This window comes from Mus musculus, chromosome 1, assembly GCF_000001635.26.
Source record: "Mus musculus strain C57BL/6J chromosome 1, GRCm38.p6 C57BL/6J".
Classification (NCBI taxonomy): domain Eukaryota; kingdom Metazoa; phylum Chordata; class Mammalia; order Rodentia; family Muridae; genus Mus; species Mus musculus.
In genome coordinates, this window is record NC_000067.6 from 100,422,562 (window position 1) to 100,448,112 (window position 25,551).

The 25,551-nt window shown below is 38.3% G+C and overlaps 1 protein-coding gene across 3 annotated transcripts in view; it reads left to right on the forward strand.

The window, feature by feature from the left end:
- The window catches only part of Cntnap5b (contactin associated protein-like 5B), a 718,354-nt gene that overhangs the window by 650,316 nt on the left and 42,487 nt on the right, over positions 1 to 25,551 (forward strand). For all 3 annotated transcript variants that reach the window (XM_006529594.4, NM_172851.3, XM_011248005.2), the window contains 2 exons: positions 9,155 to 9,285; positions 24,273 to 24,357. In XM_006529594.4, the coding sequence (XP_006529657.1) occupies positions 9,155 to 9,285; positions 24,273 to 24,357 (216 nt within the window). The remainder of the gene's footprint in view (positions 1 to 9,154; positions 9,286 to 24,272; positions 24,358 to 25,551) is intronic.

Below are 25,551 nucleotides of genomic sequence, written 5' to 3' on the forward strand. Positions count from 1 at the left end.
TCAGAGAGAGAGAGAGAGAGAGAGAGAGAGAGTATTAAGGCAAAATCTCTGGGAAGTGTTCCATTAAGGTCAGCACACAGAAGATGTGTTCCAGAAGTGGCCAAAGTTGAACCCCCTCTATTGGTAGCCAAATTCAATATTGTAAGATTCATACAGTTATTACTGGTTTTGAAGGTATGAAGGAGACATGGAGAGCATCTGAGGTTTTTCACTCTGTGGCAGCTCTAAAGTTCCTAAAAAAACAAAACAAAACAAAACAAAACAAAACAACAACAACAACAACAACAAAAAACAAAACAAAACAAAACAAAAAACCAGAAAACAAAACAAAACAAAACAAAAGTTCAGAAGAAGGTATTCATGAAAGGGAAGTTGAATTTCAAAAGAACAGTCCAGCATTTGTAAGATGCCAGTAACATGGAATGGCACCAAGAAAAGAAACAGCCATGGAGTGGTCTGGTCCTGAGCCTAAAAGACAATCCTTGAGTCCTGCATAAGGAGAATCCAAAAAAGTGACCCAAGCCCTTTGAAGGAACCCCAGAAGATAGTCAGTGTATCCAGACATTAGGCAATGGGTTATTTATACTGTTGGGAGTTTGGCTTTGTTTTGTTCAGATTGGAATTGTGTCCAGTGTTTTATCTCTTGAAATAACAAAGTGTTTATCTTAATTTTGATTTTTTCAGGAGCCCACATATTTTAACCTTTAAGAGAAAATTTAAAAAGTAAAAGACACTTGATTTTTTAAAGTGTTGAACTTATAATATGTTTGAATTCCTGAAAACTGTTGTACTTTTAAAGTTATTTATGTTTTTAATGTGAGCTCAATTAGATTGAATGATAAATAAAAGATTCTGGTTTAATGGTGTTGTATTTGTATGTTGAGTTAACAAGGAGTGAATTATGTAGTATAGTTTCATGTCAGTTTTTCACAATTCATCTAAAAGGAGGGGACATCAATTAATAAAATGTCTCCATAAGATCAGGTTGTAGAAAAGTCTGTAGGAGGGTTTCTTAATTAGTGATTGATGGGGGAGGGCTAAGCCAATTGTAGTTGCGGTGATTCCTGGGCTACTGGTCCTGGATTCTATATGAAAGCATACTGAACAAGCCATGAGAAATAATCCAGTAAGCACTACTCCTCCATGGCCTCCATATCAGCTCCAGCCTTCGGTTTCCTGGACTATTTGAATTCCTTGTTGGCATCGCTCAGTGATGGACTAAGATTTAGAAATATAAGCCAAATAAAACCATTCCTTCGTAGAATTCTTTTGGTCAATGTGTTTTATTATGCAATATCAACCCTAAATAAGATAGCTTCCCAAGATTCGTTAGGGCAGGTTATTGAATATAATAAGGTTCAGCTCCATGTCATGTGGATTTATACATGGTACACTAGGTTGGCTACCACCCACCACCACCCCAAAGCAGTGGTAGTGACATGCAGAAGCTCCATTCACAGTAGACTCTCCTGAGTACTGTTTAGAAGGCATTAAATGATGGCATTTTATAATGCTGAAATTTTGAGTAATAGCTTTCCTGGGATCAGTTTTGTTCATATCTCAAACATGTGCAAGATATTGTCTTCCAAGTAGTCCTCACATACTCTGCTATCACCCATCCAAATACACAATCATTCCAGCCTTCTTTGCAAAGCACAGGCTTTCCTTTCTTTTCTTCCTTCTTTCCTTCTTTCTTCTTTCCTTCCTTCCTTCATTCCTTCCTTCCTTCCTTCCTCCCTCCCTCCCTGCCTGCCTGCCCGCCTCCCTCCCTCCCTGCCTGCCTGCCTGCCTGCCTGCCTGCATTCCTCAGTCTTGTTTTGCTTAATCTTCAATCAAGTTTCTAAAGGAATGATAAAACAGCAGTTCCCTATGTGTAACACTGCAAGCTTCTGATTGGAAAGGTTATTGTGGATAAATCTCTCTTTAATGACTCTGCATAGTTGCAGCCCAAGCTTACTTGCATCCAAACTGTGTCGAGGGGCAAACTGAGTGTAACAGTGGTGATAGAGACAGGATGAGATCCTGATGTACCTTCCCTCTCCAGGGAGGGCACATAGTCAGGCATCAGCCCTTTTCCAGATCCAATTAAAAAGGTATGTCCAAATGTGATTGTGTGTGTGTGTGTGTGTGTGTGTGTGTGTGCACTCATACTTACACAAGCAGAAGACAGATAATTGATGATTTTATTTTTCTCTTGAAAAAGCCTTTGAGACAGGGTTTCCCACGGAATCAAAGGCTGATTCATCAGACCTCTCAGTTTCCACCTTTCTCTGTACATTCAATGTGCTTGTGATATCTGTAAGTATTGTTATATCCAGATTGCTTGTGAGTGCTGGGGATTCAAAGTCAAATCCGCATGCTTGCAGGAATAATCTTACCTGCTGTCTCCCAGAGTCCTTATTTCCATGGTTTCTTTTGTTTGTTTGTTTGTTTTAAACATATTCTTTCCTGTAATGAAGAATTTTCTTTAGGTTCTGGCTTGTACTATATATGTATATGTATTATGAATGTATAGGTATTTGTGTGTATGTGTACACGTGTACACATGTGTGGAGGTCAGAATCAGAAATCTGGGTGCTACTTTATGGCTTTCCACCTGCTTGTTTTCTGGGTTTCTCACAAATTGAGACTCTTTGAATGGGTAAGCTGACTGGCCAGCTAACTCTGGAGATCCACAAGTTTCCACTTTATCTCACTCTGAGGTTTGACATGTGCACCCTATGCCAAGCTTTTTCATCAACGGTGGGAATAAAAAAAAAGTCCTCATGTTTGCCCAGCAGGCACACTACAGACTAAGTCTTTTCTCTAGCCCCTTATTGCTAAATTCATAATTTTTCTCTTCTGAAACACTTTGTGATTTCCTTGTTTAGACCTGGATCAGTACCCTTGTACTATTTCTGACCATGTTGTAATGACTGCTCTGGTTCTCCATTGACCTCTGGTGCCTTTGTTTTATGAGTTGATATCTGTAAGACTGAGTATGCAGAGGGATATATACATTGTGTGGAACATATCAATAGAAGGCCTACAGAAGCTGGACCCTCCACAAGACAACAGAAATAAATAACATGGGAGGGTGTTCCTCATGAGAGGGAAGTAGTCCCTCTTAGCAGCATTCCACTGACCACACACTAAGCCTCAGGTAATCTCTCAGTATTCCTTCATTCCATCAGGGTGTGTGTCTAGTGAAACAGTCAAAGAGTATTCAAAGACACAGATGAGTGACATTACTGCCAGATAACATAATATTTTCACTCTTGTTATAAAAAGTGTATATAGTTAAAAGAAATTGGATCATAGAGCCTAATGTGAAATTCATAAAGCTGCCACAAAGGAACTTCTTAAAGACTAATTACTGTTTTGAGTCCTAATGACTATTGCCTTCAAATCACATAAATCATATACAAATAAGAGAAATATTTTTCTTTTAATGGAAGTGAATTCTACTTTGGTCTCCAAAAAAAGAACCACACAGTTTTAGAAGCTTAATGGGATCTCTAAGCACATAAAGGATCAAGTATCTCTTGTGAACCCAGTGTCTCATGTACATGTGAAGACTGAGCTCAAAGCATATATCTGAACCAATGAGCTGGATTAGATTTGTTCACACCTGTTCTGGTTTCATTCTGTTTCTGTGGTAAAATACCCTGGCAAAAAGCAACTTGGAGAGAAAGGGGAAGAAAAGGGTCTATTCAAAGTATACTTTTTATCACACACACACACACACACACACACACACACACAAACACACACACACACACACACAGAGAGAGAGAGAGAGAGAGAGAGAGAGAGTTAGTTTAGTATCCCTTGCCTCAGAAATAGTGTTACTCACAGTAGGATGGGTTCTCTCACATCAATCAAAAATAAAGACAGTCTGTTAGAGACATGCTGACAGGACAAGATGATATAAACAATTCTTCAATTAAGGCTCTCTTTCCAGATAATTCCAGATTATATCATATCAACAGTTAAATTCTAATATCCACCAAGTCAAAATTTAAAGTTAAAGAAACTCTTAAGTTCATAATTCAGCATATTTTTCTACCATTTGAGAAAGGCTCCATAGGGAAGTAGATAAGAACAGAATGCCACAGGAAAGTGCCAGCTGGTTTGTATTCAGTTGCAATAATGAAACTTGGTTCTGTGAAACATATTTTGAGCTAAAGGTAAGTCAGATTGTGGGATATTTTGTGCTAGCATAAATAGAAGCAGTGAAATAGAAGATAATTGTTTCTCATTAAAGTGCTTAAAATTGGGCTGAATAAATAAACTGGAGCCCATCTACTAGGTGTGCTAGAGGCCTTGGTGTCCAATTATTACTTCCTTTGAGGATTTTCAAGGAAGCCATAAGATTAGACTGAGGTTACAGATTCAGAAGAAATTCTCAAATGGCTGAGTTTCCTGCTACTAATCTACCTTCCCCTCATCCAAAATAGAAATAGTGTGGAATAAACTTTGCATTTACATTTGCTACAGAGGTGACTATTACTTCCACTGACTACAGCTTTGCTAATAACCTTCCAAATACTAGATTTTCTTCATTGTCTAGGTAACTTCTGTTACCTCTTGTCAACCCTTGGCACTTCAGTAATATCCATGCCAATCAGTAAAAGATCACATCTCACTAAGGTATTGACTCATAGTTCTCTGATTCAGCACATTTTATTTCCTTTGGTTAGTGTCTATCTTCTTTAAAATATCCATTTAGGATGTGTCCATTTCAACAAGGTGGTTTTATATAGCGGTTGAGTAGCAAAATCTTTATGTATTTAGATGTTACTAACCCTTTCGCTGGACAACTATTTGGGAAGTGATTTTTCCCATTCTATTGTTCAGCATTTTAAAAAGTAGCCTATGGAGTTACAAGACTATATGAGATTCCCAGTCTTGTTTATAGAGACATTCAGAAATGTGCATACCCTGTGATCTTCAACATTACACAAGGACAGTATAAAGGAAAACCAGTCATGAGACAGAGGAAGGATTTAACAGTGAATTGAATAAAATTAGAGGCAGAAATATTATGAAAATAATTAATTTGTCATGAAAGAGAAGGACCATGTGAATGGCTGACAAGATTTAGGTGTAGATTATGGATGCGTAATTGGGGTTATAAACGTCTTTGACAACATTAGCATTAGTTCTGGGTGAATAGGATTGTGATTAAAAGTAAGGAGGACAGAGGAACTAAAGACAGGAAGCATCAGTAGAGCCTATGGATTTTCAGTGTAGACCAGAAAAGAGTATAAAAATATAGCAAATACTAAAATTTATAAAATCAAGGATATTTCTCATAAGATGAGAAAATACTAATGAGAACATAGGTATAGATATGATGAAACAGATATAGATTGTAAATGAGGGAGGAGTGGTGGTTCCTGAAGTAGTGCCTTTTACTAGACATGAAGGATGAGAAGAAATGTGTAAGTTGGTATTAGATGCTAAAATAAGTAGTTTGTTTGTTGTGACTAACAAAGAAGTAGGAAAGATGTGTCAATGTGGAAAGAAGTTGCTATACAAATTTGAGAATCTGAGTTTGAAGCCCCAAAGACAACATTAAAACCTGACATAATAGTACATGTCTATAATTTCAGCACTCCTAATGTGAGGCAGAATGCATAGGAGGCTAAGACTGGAGAATACCCACAAAATATAGGCCAGCTAAACAACCATGAACCATGAGATGTAGTCTCAGTAAAGGTGGAAAACAAAGCCAGGACACATGACATTGTCTCCTGACTATACATATGTGTACCCATAGTCACATACATGTGTGCATACACACACACACACACACACACACACACACACACACACACACACACACACACAAGACTAAACAAGAAACAATAGAAATGATATCAGAAAATTCACATTCTGGAGCTGATATGTTGACAGGTCACAATACACACTGTGTAGGAATTTTAGATATTTTTGTTTGATTCCTTCAGTGTTAAAATCCTGGGGAGCTTGCTTGGTCAATAAAATAGTTGCTGTGGAAGCTGAATATTGATTCCCCAGTGTTCATGAAAAAGCCAGGTCTGGTGGTCTGCAACTAAAATCCCAATACTGAGAATGTAGGGACCTGAGGACTTACAGGGTTCCATGGCTAACCTGTCTAACCAGTCACTATCAATGAGCTCCAAGTCAACCATTAGGAAACTCTATTTCAACAACCTAGATGAAGATAAACCAAGGAATACATTGCTGACATTTAGCATGTATACATGCACAAGTGAGTATGCACACTGGCATATATATATGTTATACATACAAATTAGTCACACACACACACACACACCCCAAAGACATAACCTGACTTCTAGAGAGTTTACAGCTTACAGCCAATACATAACAGTGAATGTTAGGATAAATATAACAGGTGATATCAGGACTGTGATCTTCAAGGATCCAGGTAGTTTCCTGAGAGATGCAACATCGTGCTGAATTATGAAGGATGTGAAAATAGAAGCCTAATGTGAAACTTCCCACACAGAAGGCCCTCTGTAAGGGAGGAATGGCTACTTGGGTTGCTTCGTTTTAAAGTAAGACTATGATCTTTAGAAGAAGCTTGATTTAATCTGTGCACCATCTGACTCTAAAAATTATTAAGTAAATACATTAAGAAGTTCTTCAATTCCTAACTCATTCTTTCTCTATGAACACAGATGGCAAAAACTCAACCATAAGTAGACAAGTTTCATAAGGCAAGTGATACAATTCTGTCTAGTTTGGTGAGATTATATTTTAGGATGTAAATGTGGTTCCCTTGCAGGAGCATCCTAATCACTATGTTTAGTTCTACATTTTCCTGTAATATAAGTTTTGTATTATCACTTTCAATTAAACACTTTTTATCATATTAATATATTCATTGTATGTTTCATATGAGTGTACATTGTGACATGCCGTGTGTGTAAGAAGAAAACAACTTTGTGTCATAGTTCCCTCCTTTTGTGTGGGAACCAGGGATGGAATCCAAATAATCAAACACCTTTATCTGTTGAGACGTCTCTTCAGATCCCACTGTTATTTTCAAATAGTAATTCATACTTACATCCGCACACTCATGTACACACACACACACACACACACACACACACACACACACACCACAGATAGAGTCAAAAATGAAGAAAGAGGGAAGAGACAGAGACAGAAACAGAGACAGAAACATACAGAGAGTAAAAAAGAAAGGAATATATATATATATATATATATATATATATATATATATATATATATATATTTGTCTCAAAGTTATATACATGCATAAATAAGATAGATTAAATTTTAGTGCTTCAAACTGAAATGTTCCACTAAAATTTTGTGGGGTACTTGTGGAGACCATAGTGTATTCTATTACAAATGTTTAATTCAGAAACATATTTGGAAAGAGTCAATAACTACATTTTTAAAAATCACTTTTATTTTTAATTTTTGTACTGTAAACAGAAAAATTCTGCCCTTTGTTATGCAAAAAAGTATATTCTGAATGCACAGCACTGCCAATGTGTAATAGAAAGAAATATGAAAACTATATGGGAGATAAAAAATGAATGATGCACTACTCTCATGCACTTCTGACCTGGCACTTGGCCTATTCTTTAGTTTGTTGTACTGATAGTACATTCCCTGTGACAGTCTGCTACCTCTGGGACTATAAACTTAAATTGTTTACCATTGTGTAGGCTTGAGGGAGGAGTGTGGGGAAATAAAACCCTAAGGAAGAGAGAGACAGTAAATATTATCTTTCACAGAAGCATACACAAAAAGGAAAGGGGGTTTCAAGCACTAGAAAAATTCATATTAATACTGAACACACACTTGTAATTTTCCTATGATTGCTAGCAATAATTGGAATCATACTTTTTGGCCCAAATTTGAGTAAATGTGCTTTTCTCCTTAATGTCCCTTAATATGACACTGTGCTATGTTTATAACATTTTCTGCTCTCTTGTGTACTCAAGGAAAGTTTTCATTGTCTGGGAAAGAGTCCAACTCTACAATGCAGCTGACTGCAGAGAGTGTGCAAAGCATCACATGTTATGCACTTGGGCCACTCTGCTCAACCATCTCAGGCAGCTTTGTTGGAAATGGGAAATGAGTATAAATAAGCTTGGTATAAAGATTCCAGTGAATGTTTATCTTCGATGCCACATTTTCATACAGAGGATCCTTCAAATTAAAATGTAATATTCAGGCTATTGTAGCTATTCAGATTTTGCTGTACTGGTTTGTCTTCCTGTATCCCTCAATTCTCTTCCTCATCCTCACATATTAAATGGAAAGAAAGGAAAGTCCTTCATATGCCCTTTCTGACTCTCCTAAAACCCTTCAGTTTCCTTTGATTATATAAGTGGGATCTTAGGTTTTGATTCAATGGACTAGTTTTGTGACTCTGTGGATAGCGAACTGTGTCTTCAAAAATATTCTCCTGAAAAAAACTGGAATTTCCTAAGGAAACATGAAAATTTAGATTGTTTACCTTGTCTTAACTAGACCATTCTTAAACAGGAGATGTTATGTTATATCTCAGTGAGTAAAAACAAGATGGTGTCCTCTCTCTTCAGCTCAGAATAAAGGAGATTATTGCAAGAAAACCATATCATGAGAGTAACCATGTCATATTTATGTTCTCACATTACAGTTACAAAATAAGTCTGTGGATGTGTGTGTCAAATTGGATCTCTTACTTCCACTATCTTCTCCCAACCCCTCTCTCATCCCTTCCTTTCTCCAGCTATCTTCCCTTTCTCTTTCTTTCTAGTTTCTTTTCTGAGGCACTGTCACACTGTATTCAAACTGGCTTGAAAACCCTGACCTTCCTGTCTCAGCCTACAAAAAGTTAAAATTACAAGACTACACCATTGCACTCTTCTTAAACTAGATTTTTAATTTAAAATGGCACATTCAGAAACAACAAAGAAAACAACAACAACAACAACACAGAGGCAACTCACTTTAATTATTATCTATATTCAGAAGGTTGTATTTCAACTCTGATGAACAGATGGGCTTTTTAAAAATTTATCCCAAGTTATTGAGGCCCAGAAGACCGAAATAATGAATTTGTGAACAATTTGATGACATCGTTCTATGTTATGCTTGCTATTCTTAAATCTAATCCCCCTCCTGTTTTTCTTTTAAGGAAGTTTACAGATTCAATATCGACTAAGCAAGGAAGAAAGTCATGTGTTCACCATCAGCACAGAGAATCTTGCCAATAGAAGAGTACACCAGGTGAAGATGAGCCGAGATGGGCCAGAACTTTCCATTCAGGTACTTCACTTTTCACCTTTTTACACAGCCAACATGCCAAGGCTTCTTTATCTAACATATCTGAGCTCCACCAAATCACATACTGCAATGATCCTCCTTATCAGTGGTGTTGTAATCACATGGGAAAGAGCTAGAAATGCAAATTGAGTTCCCCTTGAGAGCTATCTTATCAAATATTATTGAAGAGGAGGAATCACTGGACATTCTACTTGTACTCAAGTTTATTCACCTCTTAACCAGACTAAATGAAGAACAAGAATGGATGAGTGAAAAGAGTAATGTACAGAAGACTGTAGCTAGGCTGTAGGGGAAGTGGGCATAGGATACCAGCACAGGTTTCCTCTACACATCACTATGCACTTTCTAGTAAAAACTGTGTATTGAAGACAAGAAAGAGTTACCTGGGCAGAAAAGACAGAGACATTTGAAGGGTTTATATATACACAGGCACAACTTTCAAAAAGAAAGAGTGCAGCAGGCTTCTGTGAATTAGTAGTGACTGTAAAGAGCCAACAGCAGAGCAGTGCTGATCTTAATCAAGTCCAGCAAAATCAAGACTACCCTTTTTTGATCATACGTGAGAATGGCCATTAGCTTGCTAGTCACTATTTTTCTTACTTAAGCTTAATACATTCATCTTGTATCCTCCAAATGTATCACATCAAATGCCCTCATTCCTTGCAACCAACAGATGCAATGACATCTTTCTCAGAAGATGATTTTGCTGTCTTAATCTCTGAATTATGTATCCTTTAGAAGAGGCTTCACACATTCTCATTACTCTATCTCCTCCTAGCTGGACCTGAGAGCTTGTGCACACTCTCTTTCATGGCTGATGTCAATAGTCCTGCCATTCTACCTGTGAGTTAGACCTCGTGATCTTCTCACAAGCACAGCTTTAACTTCCTGCTCTTTTCTAGTCCCTTGACCATCTTTCCAGTTCCACCAAATAGTTACCTGAAGCACAAAACAAGTAATTCTTGAATGTAGCAAAAACAAGAAAGCAAACCAACCAACCAACCAAGATTTTTCTGGCATAAGGAAAGAAATCCATTTCTCACCAGGTATTCAAATTGCTAGACTTTTATATTGTAAAGGAAAAGTTGAGATATACTGATTTCCAAAGTTCATCTTCTATGTAACAAAATACCTAGGAAGCTGATGAAAGGAATTGTGGCTTGCTGCTGGAGGGTACAGTCTGTCATTTCTACAGAAGCATGAGGCACTATGTCACATTCCCTCTGAGGAAGTACAGAGAGAGGAATGCTTGTTCTCAGCTCACTTTCTATTTTTTACTGATTCCAGAACCTCAGCTTTTAGAATGAGGGTATACTCATTTGAGTGGGTATTTTCACCACAGTTAATCTAATCTAGAAAGTCTCCGCAACATGATTGTAAGTTTGTTTCTATGGTGATTCTAAATTCCATGTATGCACTACAGAGCAATTGTGATAAAAACTGCATGGTACTGCTATAGTGACAGACAAGTAGACCAATGGAACAGAATTGAAGACCCAGAGATGAACCCATACACCTATGGTCACTTGATCTTTGACAAGGGAGCTAAAATCATCCAGTGGAAAAAAGACAGCATTTTCAACAAATGGTGCTGGCACAACTGGCTGTTATCATGTAGACGATTTCGAATTGATCCAGTACTATCTCCTTGTACTAAGGTCAAATATAAGTGGATTAAGGATCTCCACATAAAACCAGAGACACTGAAACTTATAGAGGAGAAAGTAGGGAAAAGCCTCGAAGATATGGGTACAGGGGAAATATTCCTGAATAGAACAGCAATGGCTTGTGCTGTAAGATCAAGAATCGATAAATGGGACCTCATAAAATTGCAAAGCTTCTGCGAGGCAAAAGACACCGTCAATAAGACAAAAAGACCACCAACAGATTGGGAAAGGATCTTTACCTATCCCAAATCGGACAGGGGACTAATATCCAATATACATAAACAACTCAAGAAGGTAGACTCCATAAAGTCAAATAACCACATTAAAAAATGGGGCTCAGAAATGAACAAAGATTTCTCACCCAAGGAATATCGAATGGCTGAGAAGCACCTGAAAAAATGTTCAACATCCTTAATCATCAGGGAAATGCAAATCAAAACAACCCTGAGATTCCACCTCACACCAGTCAGAATGGCTAAGATGAAAAATTCAAGTGACAGCAGATGCTGGCGAGGATGTGGAGAAAGAGGAACACTCCTCCATTGTTGGTGGGGTTGCAAGCTTGTACAACCACTCTGGAAATCAGTCTGGAAGTTCCTCAGAAAACTGGACATAGTACTACTGGAAGATCCAGCAATATCTCTTCTGGGCATATATCCAGAAGATGCCCCAACCAGTAAGAAGGACACATGCTCCACTATATTCATAGCAGCCTTATTTATAATAACCAGAAGCTGGAAAGAACCCAAATGCCCCTCAACAGAGGAATGGATACAGAAAATGTGGTACATTTACACAATGGAGTACTACTCAGCTATTAAAAAGAATGAATTTATGAAATTCCTACCCAAATGGATGGATCTGGAGGGCATCATCCTGAGTGAGGTAACCCAGTCACAAAGGAACTCTCACAATATGTACTCACTGATAAGTGGATATTAGCCCAGAAACTTAGGATATCCAAGATATAAGATATAATTTGCTAAAAACATTAAACTCAAGAGAACGAAGACCAAAGTGTGGACACTTTGCCCCTTCTTAGAATAGGAAACAAAACACCCATGGAAGGAGTTACAGAGACAAAATTTGGAAGTGTGATGAAAGGATGGACCATCTAGTGATTGCCATATCCAGAGATCCATCCCATGATCAGCTTCCAAACGCTGACACCATTGCATATACTAGCAAGATTTCTGAAAGGACCCAGATATAGCTGTCTCTTGTGAGACTATGCCAGGGCCTAGCAAACACAGAAGTGGATGCTCACAGTCAATAGCTATTAAATGGACCACAGGGCCCCCAATGGAGGAACTAGAGAATGCACCCAAGGAACTAAAGGGAACTGCAACCCTATAGGTGGAGCAACAATATGAACTAAGCAGTACCCCGGAGCTCTTGTCTCTAGCTGCATATGTATCAAAAGATGGCCTAGTCGGCCATCACTGCAAAGAGAGGCCCATTGGACTTGCAAACTTTATATGCCCCAATACAGGAGAACGCCAGGGCCAAAAAGGGGGAGTGCGTGGGTAGGGGAGTGGGGGTGAGTGGGTATGGGGGACTTTTGGTATAGCATTAGAAATGTAAATGAGCTAAATACCTAATAAAAAATGGAAAAAAATGTTACTGGCACATAAGCCAATACACACCAAACAAGCAAAACAAAAAACAAAAAACCAAACAACTGTGAAAAAAATTTATACATACTAAGCAGACTGTACAGGATTGCAAAGCAACTGTACCTACTAAAATAATTTTCTGTTCATTAGAATGGACACAGTGTTCTTTCGTCCTTCATAGTTAGCTTCCTTAGCAATATACTTTTCTGCCTCTCATCAACTGTCGTCTCGTTAGGATCTTTTTCAGTGTTGTATGACATTTCAATGATTCAAACTGATCTGCCATTCATCATGATTAGTATTTGGATTCAGTGGTTCAGCCCAACTTTCTAAAGCGATAATTTTAGGTCAGGGCTTCATGTTTGATGAGTTTTGAGCCACATAACAATAGTGCAATGAACCTCAAAAAATAATCACAATCATTTCTACAGTGTACATAGAACTCTGTTTTCCCAGGGGTTATATATGAGTGTGGTACACCCTATAGACCCTTAGCAGTGCCAATCTTGATTTGAGACAGCAAGGTGAGAATGCAGTGGTGCTGTATTGTGGTTTTAATTTTAATAAAAAAAATTCCATGTATCTGACCATCATGATTAACTACTAGTTCCTCTTAGTCGCACCATGTTACACAAAAATTGTACTACTCAAGACATGAAAGAGTTTACTTTTGCCAAAACCCAGTGTTAGAGCATTGTGTGAAATATTTCTAGTTAGGCATGCACAAATGTCTTTTCATTCCAAACAGCAACACAACATTAGGATGCTACTAAGTCTAAGTTAGTGAACTCATGAGTCTTATTGAAATTACTAGCAGGAGTATATATGAGCTGTTACATTAGCAAGCAATGACATAAAGACAGCTATATCACCAAAATGCACTTTGGCGTAGGTTTTGACTCATGCTGGTAACCTGGGATGTACTGTACAAATTAAAGGCAGAGCAGTGGTTAGGGAAGTGCTTGTTTTAGGCAACATATTTTGGGAGCTAAGAGCCTAGTCCTAATGTATCTGGCCAGTTTCAAAGTCATCCTGAAGGCTTTAAATTATTTATGTATTTATGAAGATAAATGAAATTCCCTGTAGGACATAATATTTACCTTCCCCATGTGTAACCAACCATGATTACTTAGCAGACCAAGGCTACCTGATATGACTGACCAGTGAAGGAATAAAACCAGGCTCTCTTTGAATGGGCTGCAAGAAAAGTGAGGCTGTGACATATATTATTGTGAGTAATTAGACCTTTTACCCTATTATAAGAAATAGAATACTGTGGTGATTGCTACCATCAATACAGTTGCAGTTGCTGGGATATAATAATGTTTGCAAGTTCTTCAATATACACTAAATTAATGTCTAAGACCAACTGTCCTGTTATACTTCCAAGCAAATATACAAAGAAACATAGCTGTCTGAACACATCACTACCTGAGGGAGAACCTCAGTTTCTAGAGAATTTAAAGTCCCACAGTGGCCCAAAATTCATAGACAGTAACTGGAAAAACCTATAAAATGTGGCTACCATGGCAGATAGGGGAGGCCCACTCTATGGTTCCCTGCATCCAGGCTTTTCTCCAATAGAAAAAAGGGCTATGCATGGGGCACAGCAGCCTAGATTGCTCTCAGTCTTTGGGACTTAACTTACATTTTGTTTGACTATTATTACTCTTCTCTGAGTTTTTTTTCTTACCCCATTAGCTTATTGGATCATTGCTGTGTTTTGTGAGACTTAAGTCATTCCTCCTACCTAGTGGTGAACACAGTATTCAATTTGACCTCTGCTTTTGTTTATATAGTCATGTGATAACTTATGTTATTCAGCCTCATAGTTTAAAATTTGCCCATATATCAATGCCTTTCTATATCCGGACCTCTCCTAATGTCCTGCAACCTGTCCCCTTGACTTTTTCCACACACTGTTCATTATTTTTTTGTTATCTTATTTTTAGCTTTAGGAAATTATGCTATATAGCATATAAAGTAATTTACTTACTTCCTTTTCATCATGTAACCCTCCCCTAGAATGTAAGTTTGATGAAACAGGTTTACATTTGCTATTTCAGAGATAACTCTTTACCAAACAGTCCCTAGAGGGATATCTGTGAATATTATACACAAAGCAGCTGGTTTCCCCACTGTTGCATGAAAAATGTTCTAAAGGTTTATGGGCATTGTGGAGAAGAGGAGATCTTCTAGTTTCATTTCTGTTGCTGTAATAAATATCCTGAAAAATATCAACTTAGGTCAGAATGTGTTTATTTTAGCTCATAATTTCAGGTTACAGTCTAACATAAGAGTAAAATCAAGAGGAGGCGTGACATAAAATAGCTAGTAATATCATCATTCATAAGCAAAGATAAATGGATGTATCTAAAGTCACTTGTTTACTTATACACAGTATAATTTCTCTAGAATTTGGTACTGCTCACTGTAGGCTGAGTCTTTCCACATCAATTAATTTAATATAATTCCTTACAGACTTGCCCAATGACTGATGCCATGCAGACAATGTTTCATTGAGTCTCTCTTCCATTTGATTCTAGAATGTGAAAAGTTCATTCTTAAATCAAGACTAATATAAATAAGAATTAAGAGATTAAACATGGGAATATCCTGGTAAAAGCTTCACTTTTTTACATCCATGTGTTCATGGGATAGAAAGATGTATTTAGACGTGAGTGAACTAAGGCAAAAATCAGTCAGAAAAATTTTCTCCCTTGAAACATACAACACAGAGAGGAATGGAGAGCAGATATCCTTTAATGTAGCCTATGAGAGAACTTAAGAGTGACTACTAGTTATTCTGATGATATGGAAGACCAGATATAATTATTGGATGTATAAAACAAATGATTCACCCCTTCTGCCCTCTGCTTGCTGCTGGGGTAGACCTCTTGTTGGTCTGCTCCCGTGAAGACTCCATATCCTGATCCATTCTAGAGGACCTGTTGCACTCAGCAGTTGGTAAGAACTACCCTCCTGCCACAGTAGTACCAGAGCTGCTGATGGAAGCCTGGTGTACTCGGGTACCATCACCAACCAAAACCCATGTCCTCCGGAATACCACTCCCCTTCAGTCCCTTGTACCCCTTCCTCCTGGTCCTTTTTGCTGGGCAGACTACTTGTTGGTCTGCTCCCATGAAGACACCATATCCTGATCCATGCTAGAGAACCTTCTGCACTCAGAGCAGTTAGACCCACTGTACTCAGAGCAGTTGAGCAGCTGATGATCCTCTGCACTCAGAGCAGTTGAGGATTGGCTGTACTCAGTGTAGTTGGACAACAGCATGACTGTTCCACTGAAGACCCAACAGTCTAAAGGCTTCCCAGGAGAGCTACAACAGCCAGGGCAACAGATCAGCAGCTTCTCTGCCACTGCAAAGAGCCCTCAGTTGGAAGGCCCCACAGGTGGTCTGATACAGTCAGGGCCACATGCATATGGGAAGAACTGAAGCAACCCAGAGGCAAGAGAGGCACACTCCTTATAGTCACCCAAACTAGCAAACAGCAGGGATATCCAGATGGAGAAAGGCAAGCAAAAGACTATAAGCAACAAAAGCCAAAATATGTGGGCATCATCAGAACCCAGTTCTCTCACCACAGCAAGCCCTGAATACACCAAATCAGGAATCTGTTCTAAAATCCTACTCATGAAGAAAATAGAGTCCTTTAAGGAAGATATCAAGAGTTCACTGAAAGAAATACAGGAAAACACAGGTAAACAGGTGAAGGAGTTGAATAAAGAGATCCAAGACTTAAAAGTGGAAGTAGAAACAATAAAGAATCCACAAATGGAGGCAAACGTGGAAATGAAAAACATAGGGAAGAGGTCAGGATTTACAGATGTAAGTATCACCAACAGAATACAAAATACAGAAGAATCTCAGGTATAGAAGATATAGTAGAAGAGAGTGACACAACTGTCAAAGAAAATTCAAATCATAAAAAATCTCCTAACACAAAACATTGTTGAAATTCAGGACACAATGAAAAGAAAAGGCCAAATCAGAATTAGGAATACTCAGAATAGAGGAAAACTAAGATTCTCAGCTCAAAGGTCCTGAAAATATCTTCAACAAAATCATAAACAAACAAACAAAAAACTTCCCCAACCTAAAGAAAGAGATGGCCATAAAGGTACAAGAAGCCTATAGTACATCGAATAAATGGGACCAGAAAAGAAAATGTTCTTGTCATATAATTATCAAAATCCTAAATGTCCAGAGCAAAGAAAGAATATTAAAAGTTGCAAGTGAAAAAGGCCAAATACAAATCTTATAAAGAAAGATGGACCTATCAGAATTACCATAGACCTCTCACCAGAGACTATGAAAGCCAGGAGAGCCTGGTCAGAGGTCATGCACACTCTAAAAGAACACAAATGCAAGCCCAGGCTACTATATCCAGCAAAACTCTCAATCAACATAGATGGAGAAACCAAAATATTCCAGAACAAAACCATATTTAAACATTATCTATCTACCAATCTAGCCCTACAGATGATCCTGGAAGGAAATCTCCAACACAAGGAAGATACCTGCACCAAAGAAAGGACAAGATATTAAGCATATCACAACAAAGTCAAAGCACATAAAGCCACTTACAAAAACAAACATATCAAGAACAGTCATCTCTCTTTAATATCTCTCAATATTAATGGACTCAATTCATCTATAAAAAGACATAAGCTACCAGGCTGAATATGCAAATAAGTTCCAGCATTTTTCTGCATACAAGAAACACACTTCAATAACAAAAACAGACACTATCTCAGAGTAAAAATATGGAAAAGGTCTTCCAAACAAACGGTCCCAGGGAACAAGCAGGAGTCGCCACCGTAATGTCCAATAAAATGGACTTTCAACCAAAGGTATCAAGCATGAGGAAGAAGGATACTTCATATATCCTTCATAGCACTAAGTGCCCTGGTAAAGAAACTGGAGAGATCTTACACTAACTGCTTAACAGCACACCCGAGAGTTCTAGAACAAAAGGCAGCAAACTCAACCAAGAGGAGTAGAAGGCAGAAAATAGTCAAATTCAGGACCAAAATCAACCAAATAGAAACAAAGAAAACAAAACAAAGAATCAGCAAAACCAAAAGCAGTTTCTTTGAAAGAGTCAACAAGATAAAAACCTAGTCAAACTAATTAAGGGCAGTATCAAAATTAATAAAATCAGAAAGGAAAAGGGAAACATAACAAAAGAAATGGAGGAAATTTTTTTAAAAAATCACCACATTCTACTATAAAAGTCTATACTGAACAAAACTGGAAAATCTAGATGAATTGGATAGTTTTCAAGAGAAATGCCACATTCCAAAGTTAAATCAAAAGAAGGTAAACTATCTAAACAGGCCGATATCACACAAGGGAATAGAACAAACCATTAAAGACCTCTCAACCAAAAAAACCCAGGACCAAATGGATTTAGTGCAGAATTCTACCCGACCTTCAAAGAAGACCTGGTACCAATTTTCTTCAAACTATCCCATAAAATTGAAACAGAAGGAACACTACCCAAATCATTCTATGAAGGCAAAATTACACTTACATCTAAACCATACAAAGACCCAAACAAAAAAGAGAATTTCAGACCAATCTTGCTTATGAATATTGATGCAAATATACTCAATGAAATTCTTGCAAATCAAATCCAAGAACACATCAAAACTATCATTCACCACGATTAAGTAGGCTTCATCATCCCAAGGATGTAAGGTTGGTTTAATATATGATAATTCATTAACATAATCCACTATTAATCAGACTGAAAGAAAAAAAATCACCTGATCATCTCCTTAGATTCAAAAAAGCGTTTGACAAAATATAAAACCTCTTCATGCTAAAAGTATTGCAGCGATCAGAAATTCAAGGCCCATATCTAAACATAATAAAAGCAATTTACTGCAAACCAACAGCCAATCATAAATTAAATGGAGAGACATTTGAAGCAATCCCACTGAAATCAGAGACAAGACAAGGATGCCCACTCTCCCCATATCTATTTAGTATAGTTCTCGAACTATAAGCTAGAACAATAGTACAAGAAAAAGAGATCAAGAGGATGCAAATTGGTAAAGAAGAAATAAATATCCCTGTTTGCAGATGATATGATAGTATACATAAGCAACCCAAAAAATTCTACCAGAGAACTTGTTTAGCTGATTAACAACTTCAGCAAAGTAGCCGGGTATAAAATTAACTCAAATAAATCAGTAGTGTTCCTCTATACAAAGGATAAACAGGCTGAGAAAGAAATTAGGGAAACAACTCCCTTCACAATAGCCACAAATAATATAAAATATCTTGGGGTAACTCTAATCAAACAAGCGAAAGACCTGTTTGACAATAACTTCAAGTCTCTCAAGAAAGAAATTGAAGATCACAGAAGACTGAAACATCTCCCATGCTCAGGGACTGGCAGAATTAACATAGCAAAATTGGCCATACAAACAAAGGCAATCCATAGATTCAATGAAATCCCCATCAAAATCCCAACACAGTTATTCAAAGACACGGAAAGAGCAGTTCTCAAATTCATTTGGAAAGTCAAAAGCCCAGAATAATGAAAATAATTCTTAACAATAAAAGAAAAGCCAGGGGAATCACAGTCACTGACCTTAAGCTTTATTACAGAGCAATAGTGATAACAAACTGCATGGTATAGGTATAGAGACAAACATGTTGATCAATGGAATAGAAGACCCAGAAATGAAACCACACACTTACAGTCACTTGATCTTTAACAAAGATGCCAAAAATATGCAATGGAAAAAGAAAGCATCCTCAATAAATAGTGCTGGTCTAACTGGCTGTCTGTATGTAGAAGAATGAAACTAGACCCATATTTATCACCTTGTACAAAGCACAACTCAAAGTGGACCAAGGACCTCAACATAATACCAGATACACTCAATCTCATAGTGGGAAAGAGCCTTGAACTCACTTGTACAGGGGGAAATTTCCTAAACAGAACTCCAGTGGCTCATACTCTAAGATTAAGAATTGATAAATGAGACCTCATGAAACTTCAAACTTTTGTAAGGCAAAGGACATAGTCAATAAGACAAATTGGCAACCTATAGATTAGGAAAAAAATCTTCACTAACCCCACATCCAATATATAAAGAACTCATGAAGTTAATCACCAAAAAAACCCAAAACAACTCAATCAAAAATTGTGGTACAGAAGTAAATTGAGAATTCACAACTGAAGAATCTGGAGTGGGTGAGAACCACCTACAGTAATGTTCAAAGTCTTTAGTGATCAGAGAAATGCAAATCAAAATGACCTTGAGATTCCACCTTATACCACTCAGAATGGCTAAGATAAAAACCTCAGGTGACAACATATGTTGAAGAGGATGTGTAGAAAGAGTAACACTCCTCCATTGCTGGTAGGATTGCAAACTGGTACAACCACTCTGGAAATCAGTCTGGAGATTCATCAGAAAATTGGAAATTGATCTACTGGAATATACCCAGCTACCAATCTTGGGAATATACCCAAAAGATGCTCCATCATGCAATAGGGGCATATGTTCCAATCTGATCATAGTGGCCTTATTTGTGATAGCCAGAAGCAGGAAAACCTAGATGTCCCAGGACGGAAGACCGCATACAGAAAATGTGATTCATTTACACACTGGAATACTGCTCAGCTATTAAGAAAAAAAAACATCCTGAGTTCTGCAGGCAAATGAATGAACTAGAAAATATCATCCCGAGTGAGGTGCCCAAAAGGATGTGTCTGGTATGTAGTCACTACTAAGTAGATATTAAGCAAAAAACAAAACAAACAACAACAACAACCAAATACCCAAGATATAGACAGTCTACAGAACTCAAGATGGTCAACAAGCTGAAGTGCCCAAGTGAGGATGTCTCAGTTCTATTGGGAAAGAGAAAGCAATCATAAGTGGAGAGGGATGGAGGAACCTAGGAGGAAAAGTGGATGGTGGGGGCAGTTGTGGGGAGAGGAGAACCTTATATGGTATTGGGTGAGGGGAAAGGACTAAAGCCCCGAGGACCAGCAGAAAGAATGGTAACAGGCTACCTTAGGAAATAGATGATTGGGGGAGTACTCCAGAATGCACCAGAAACCTGGGAGGTGAGAGATTCTCAGGATTCAAACAGAGGGACCTTAGATAAAATGCCTGTCAGTAGGGAGAAGGACTTTATAGAGCCTACCTCCAGCAGGAAGACAGGACATCAAGTGATGGATGGGGTTGCCATCCCACAATCACACGACCCAGAATTGTCCCTGTCTGAAAGAATTCCAGGGAATGAAATGGAGAGGAGCCTGAGGAAAAGAAGGTCCAGGGACAGGCCTAAAGTGGGATCCAGCTCAAGGAGAGACCCCAATGCCTGACACTATTACTGAGGTTATAGAGCACTCACAAAAAGGGACCTATCATGAGTGCCCTCTGAAAGACCCAACAAGCAGCTGAAAGAGCCAGATGTAGATATTTGTACCCAACCAATGGACAGAATCAGCTGACAGAAGCAGCTTTAGAGAATTAGTGAAGACTGAAAGAAGCTGAGGAGAAGGACAATCCTTTAGGGGGATCAGCAGTCTCAATTAATATGGACCACAGAGATCTCTCAAACTCTGGACCACCAAACAGACAGCATACAGCAGCTGATATGAGGTCCCTAGCATGCATACAACAGAGGACTCACGGGTCTGTGTTCATTAAGAGATGATGCACCTAACCTCAAGAGACTGGAGGCCCCAGGTAGTTTAGAGGTCAGTTGCGGTCGGGGATGGGGGCATCCATGTGGAGACAGGGAGGTAGGAAGGAGGTATGGGATGTTGAACAGTTGGAGGGTGGATGGGGGCAGGAGGGGAATAAAATATGAAGTGTAAAAAATAAATTAATTAAAAAACTAAAAATAAAAATGAATAAATAAATGATTCTTGTAATGTCAGAAGTTACCTCTTATTATTATTATACTCTTTCTAAAATGAGTAGGGTAAACACATTTGAATATGGGTGAGGTAGGGTGGTTTGTATAGCTGCTTAATTGATGAGTGATACAAATTGTAAAGATAGCTTCCTGTTTGGTTAATATGTGTGGGTACCATGTGGACTCAAGAGGACAACCACTTGTCTAAGAGCTATCCTTTGATACAAGGATTCTTGTAGGTCTATAAATCATGAAGAGATGCTAATTTGGCTCCTTAGTGAGCTCAAGAGATCTGTGTGCTTCTTCCTTCCAAGTGCTGGGATTACCAACAAATACTGTCACACTTGACATTTTATCTGTATTCTGGGACCAAATTAAGGTCCTTTCACTCCTGAGGCAAACACTTCACTGACTGAACTCATCCTCCAGCACCTTGTTTGTTTATAATTTTACTGAAACCTTATGGAAAAATTGGGCATGTTCATTTCAGCATTTAACAAATAACATTTTTAATACTTTTATATTTTCTGACCTAATCACAATTAAGACACATAGAACACACACAGGGAGAATGGTAAAAGGTGTATGCTTCCTTTTTCCGTCTATGTAATATTCACTAATCAATTTATAGTTTATAATAAGCAGGCACTTCCTATTTGCAATGTTATGAAGAAAGCAAAAAAAAAAAAAAAAATCTAGAGCACAGATCTTACATTGTATCAAGTCTGTTGGCCAAGGAAGAAAGTATGCTTGTCTTTCTGACCATTCTACCCCATTACAAGCCAATATATATCTCTTTCTCTTTCATTCTGAAAATGTTATTTAATGCAAGCAAGCATACAAATACAACAAAAGCATAAAGCAGGTCCCAAATATATCCCTAGCCTGGGCCAGCCTGTGTGGAGCATTTCAGGAATGCTACACAACTGTCAGAAAGAAAGGGCAGGTGGTTATTACTGCACTCAGCCACCAAGTAAGATCCCTAGCACACTTGCATTTCCCTATCTCTGTTTGTCTATTGACATTGTCTTTTGAAGGACATGTAGACAAACCTGGCTACTTGAAGACATAGACAGGGATCTTGAGCCCAAAAACAGCATGACCATACAAAGCTACTTAGGTATTAATGTGTGCCTTGGCTAAGTTATTCTCCATGTGACTTCTCTTTCTCTGTCACTAGGTTGATCTATTTCATAACATTGTAAGGAAAAAGAAACTCTAATGTATGCCCTTGTGTCCAGTTTCATACATTATTTACTAAATAAGAAATAATTTAGTCTAATTAAAAAAACCTGTGAAATAGCATTAAACCACAAACTATGGGTAATAGACTGTACTAAGATTACAGAATACACTACAGGATCAGGAGTTTCCTGCAGAGTCACTTAGTGTGTGCATGTGTGTGTGTGTGTGTGTGTGTGTGTATGTGTGTTTGCGTGTGCGTACATGCATGCATATGTGTGTGTGTGTGTGTATATATGATGTATGTGTGTATGTGTATAGAAAGAGAGTTATGGATGGAGGACCTAGGTGGAAAGGTTAGGTATTAGTCCTGACCCATTATTTTCCCCAAGTAGAGCAATCTCTTCCTTTCTAGCCTCTGTACTATTAAATGAAGAGGATAGTATCATTTGGATATTCAAAGTGGAGATTTAAGGTCAGGAGCCAGGTCAGAGGCCAGGGCTCAGTAGATGAAGCACTTGCCTTCCCTGAATGAGGATCTGAAGTCAGATCATAGAAGCTTTATAACAATCTAGGAGGGATGGCAGGCATACACTTGTAAATGGTGGTGAGAGAAGAGGTGGAGACAAGCTGTTTTGGGGAGCCTGCTGGCCAGGTAGCCTATTTAGTAAAGTTCTCAGCCAAAGAGATATACCATCTTAGACAAAAGGAAAAAGAATCCTGAGCAGTGACACATGGGATTGTCTTCTACCTTTTGAATAATATACACATATGCATACTGTTCCTCAAGTAATAGAGATTGGAAGAATATACTGTATCTGACTAAATTGAGAAAAAAATCAAGATAGGTGGTGGTGCAGCCCAGGAAGATGAAAGGGGGGGGGGAGCAAATCAGATTCAGCCGTACCTGAAGCCAGGGATTATTATTAAAGGAGCAACCTAGAAATCAAGGCATGAAAGAATCCATCCCTGACTTCTGTTTAGTCTTCTAGTGCAGGTTGATCTGTTAGTCCTATCAATATTTTCATCCTTTCCTAAAGCATTTATCCAACTATGTTAGAAAGTCTTACAGTCCCTACCTGAGAGCAGGTCAGGGATATGGAGGGAAAAAATGGTGGTGGCTACTTAAGAACAAGAGGGAAAGGAAGAATGTGCAACACAGCCAGGTCCCATTTAATGTGGCAGAACAGGTAACAGAGGGCTTCTCTGCTTACTTGTTTTCAAAGAAGAATCTGGTGAACATTCTCAGCAGGGAGATTGATACATAACAATTGCCCTACAGGGTGTCTACAGGAATGAAACCCCCATGAAACTCTTCTATTTACTCAGAGTAAAGAAAAGGGACTTTATGTGCACTGTGGAAAAACTGGTGGGACATTTCAAAACCCTCTTTTGGATACTAAAGCACACAGGATTGAAAACCTTTAATAAATATCGTGAGAAAGAACTCAGAGAGAGAGAGAGAGAGAGAAAGAGAGAAAGAGAGAGAGAGAGAGAGAGAATTCTGTAAACTCTAAGTGGTTTACAGATGGGATTGCTTTATGTCTTCTGAAAACCTGGACTGATGGCTTTGTTTTATTTTCCTACAGATGGACCAGCAACTCTTCAGCTATAACTTCCCCCCAGAAGTGGAGTTCCAAACAGTGAGGTCACTCATCCTAGGCAAAGTTACAGGTTTGCTTTTCTATTCTATATATTTCGTAGACGTGGTTAAACTTGAGGAATTTGTCACCTCTGTTGGTGTGTTCAACTGAAGACATTTCTCCTGTCTTCAGTCTTGATGCAGGCTTTGAAACAGGATATACTAAAACACACATGTGCCAATGAAGCAGAATGCCACTCATGTCTGCTTTATTAATTGGTTAATTTTTACTTTCTGTTCTCTGTATCTTAGATGTTTCTGTTTTTTATATAATGTGTTTTTCTCTCTTTTGAGGGAAATGTGTTTTTCTCTCTTTTGAGGGAAATGTTTGTTATTTTTATGTCTTAAATTCCCTGAAGGAAGGTATTGATCTCATCTTGATTCTCAGAAGATCATTTTGCTAGACAGTTAAAGATATGTCAGATGGGGGAGAGGGAAGGGGCAGAATGTGAACGCCGGGGGAAGGAGGGCAGGAGAGGAGGGAGGGAGGGAGAGAGAGAAAGACAGAGAGAGAGAGAGAGAGAGAGAGAGAGAGAGAGAGAGAGAGAGAGAGACAGACTCAGTGTGGGAAGGAGGAGGGCAAGAGGGAGTAGGAAAATGAGTGAAAAAGGGAAGGGGGAGAGGTAGAGGGAAAATGAAGTAGAAAGAGGAGGAGAGAAAGGGGGAAAGGGAGGTAGAAAGAAAGCATAAATGCCTTCTGAGTTGCTTTAGAGACAGGCATACTGCCTCATGACTGCTACCAATGAACACTTCTCCCAGCTCTGCATCTATGGTATTTTGGCAGGAGCTAGAAACTGTTTATATGAGGAGAGATCACTCTGAAGATATGACAGCTGTGCACCCTGATACTGCCATTCTTCTTATGACCAGATTTGTAGTGCAGAAATGGCAATGAGCACACCCCTTCTCTCTTGTCTCCTTGGTTTGAAATCTCATTACTTGTTTCTAAGTTTGAAATTACTCTATGCCCAGCGATACATATTTTGATTGTATGTTTGCAGGCATAAGAAACTAGGTGTGTGCTGATGTTTGTAATTTTATATGTCTGGATATAGAGTTATTTCTACATTTTTCTGCTTGATATTTTTATACTTCCCCAGTATATTAATTAGTTCATATGTATCTTTGTATCTAGTCACATTCAGTATTCATCTTTATTCATTAATTCTCACATTCTCAACATATCAACTATTGATTATTTCACATTCTAAGTATTCAATTCAGAG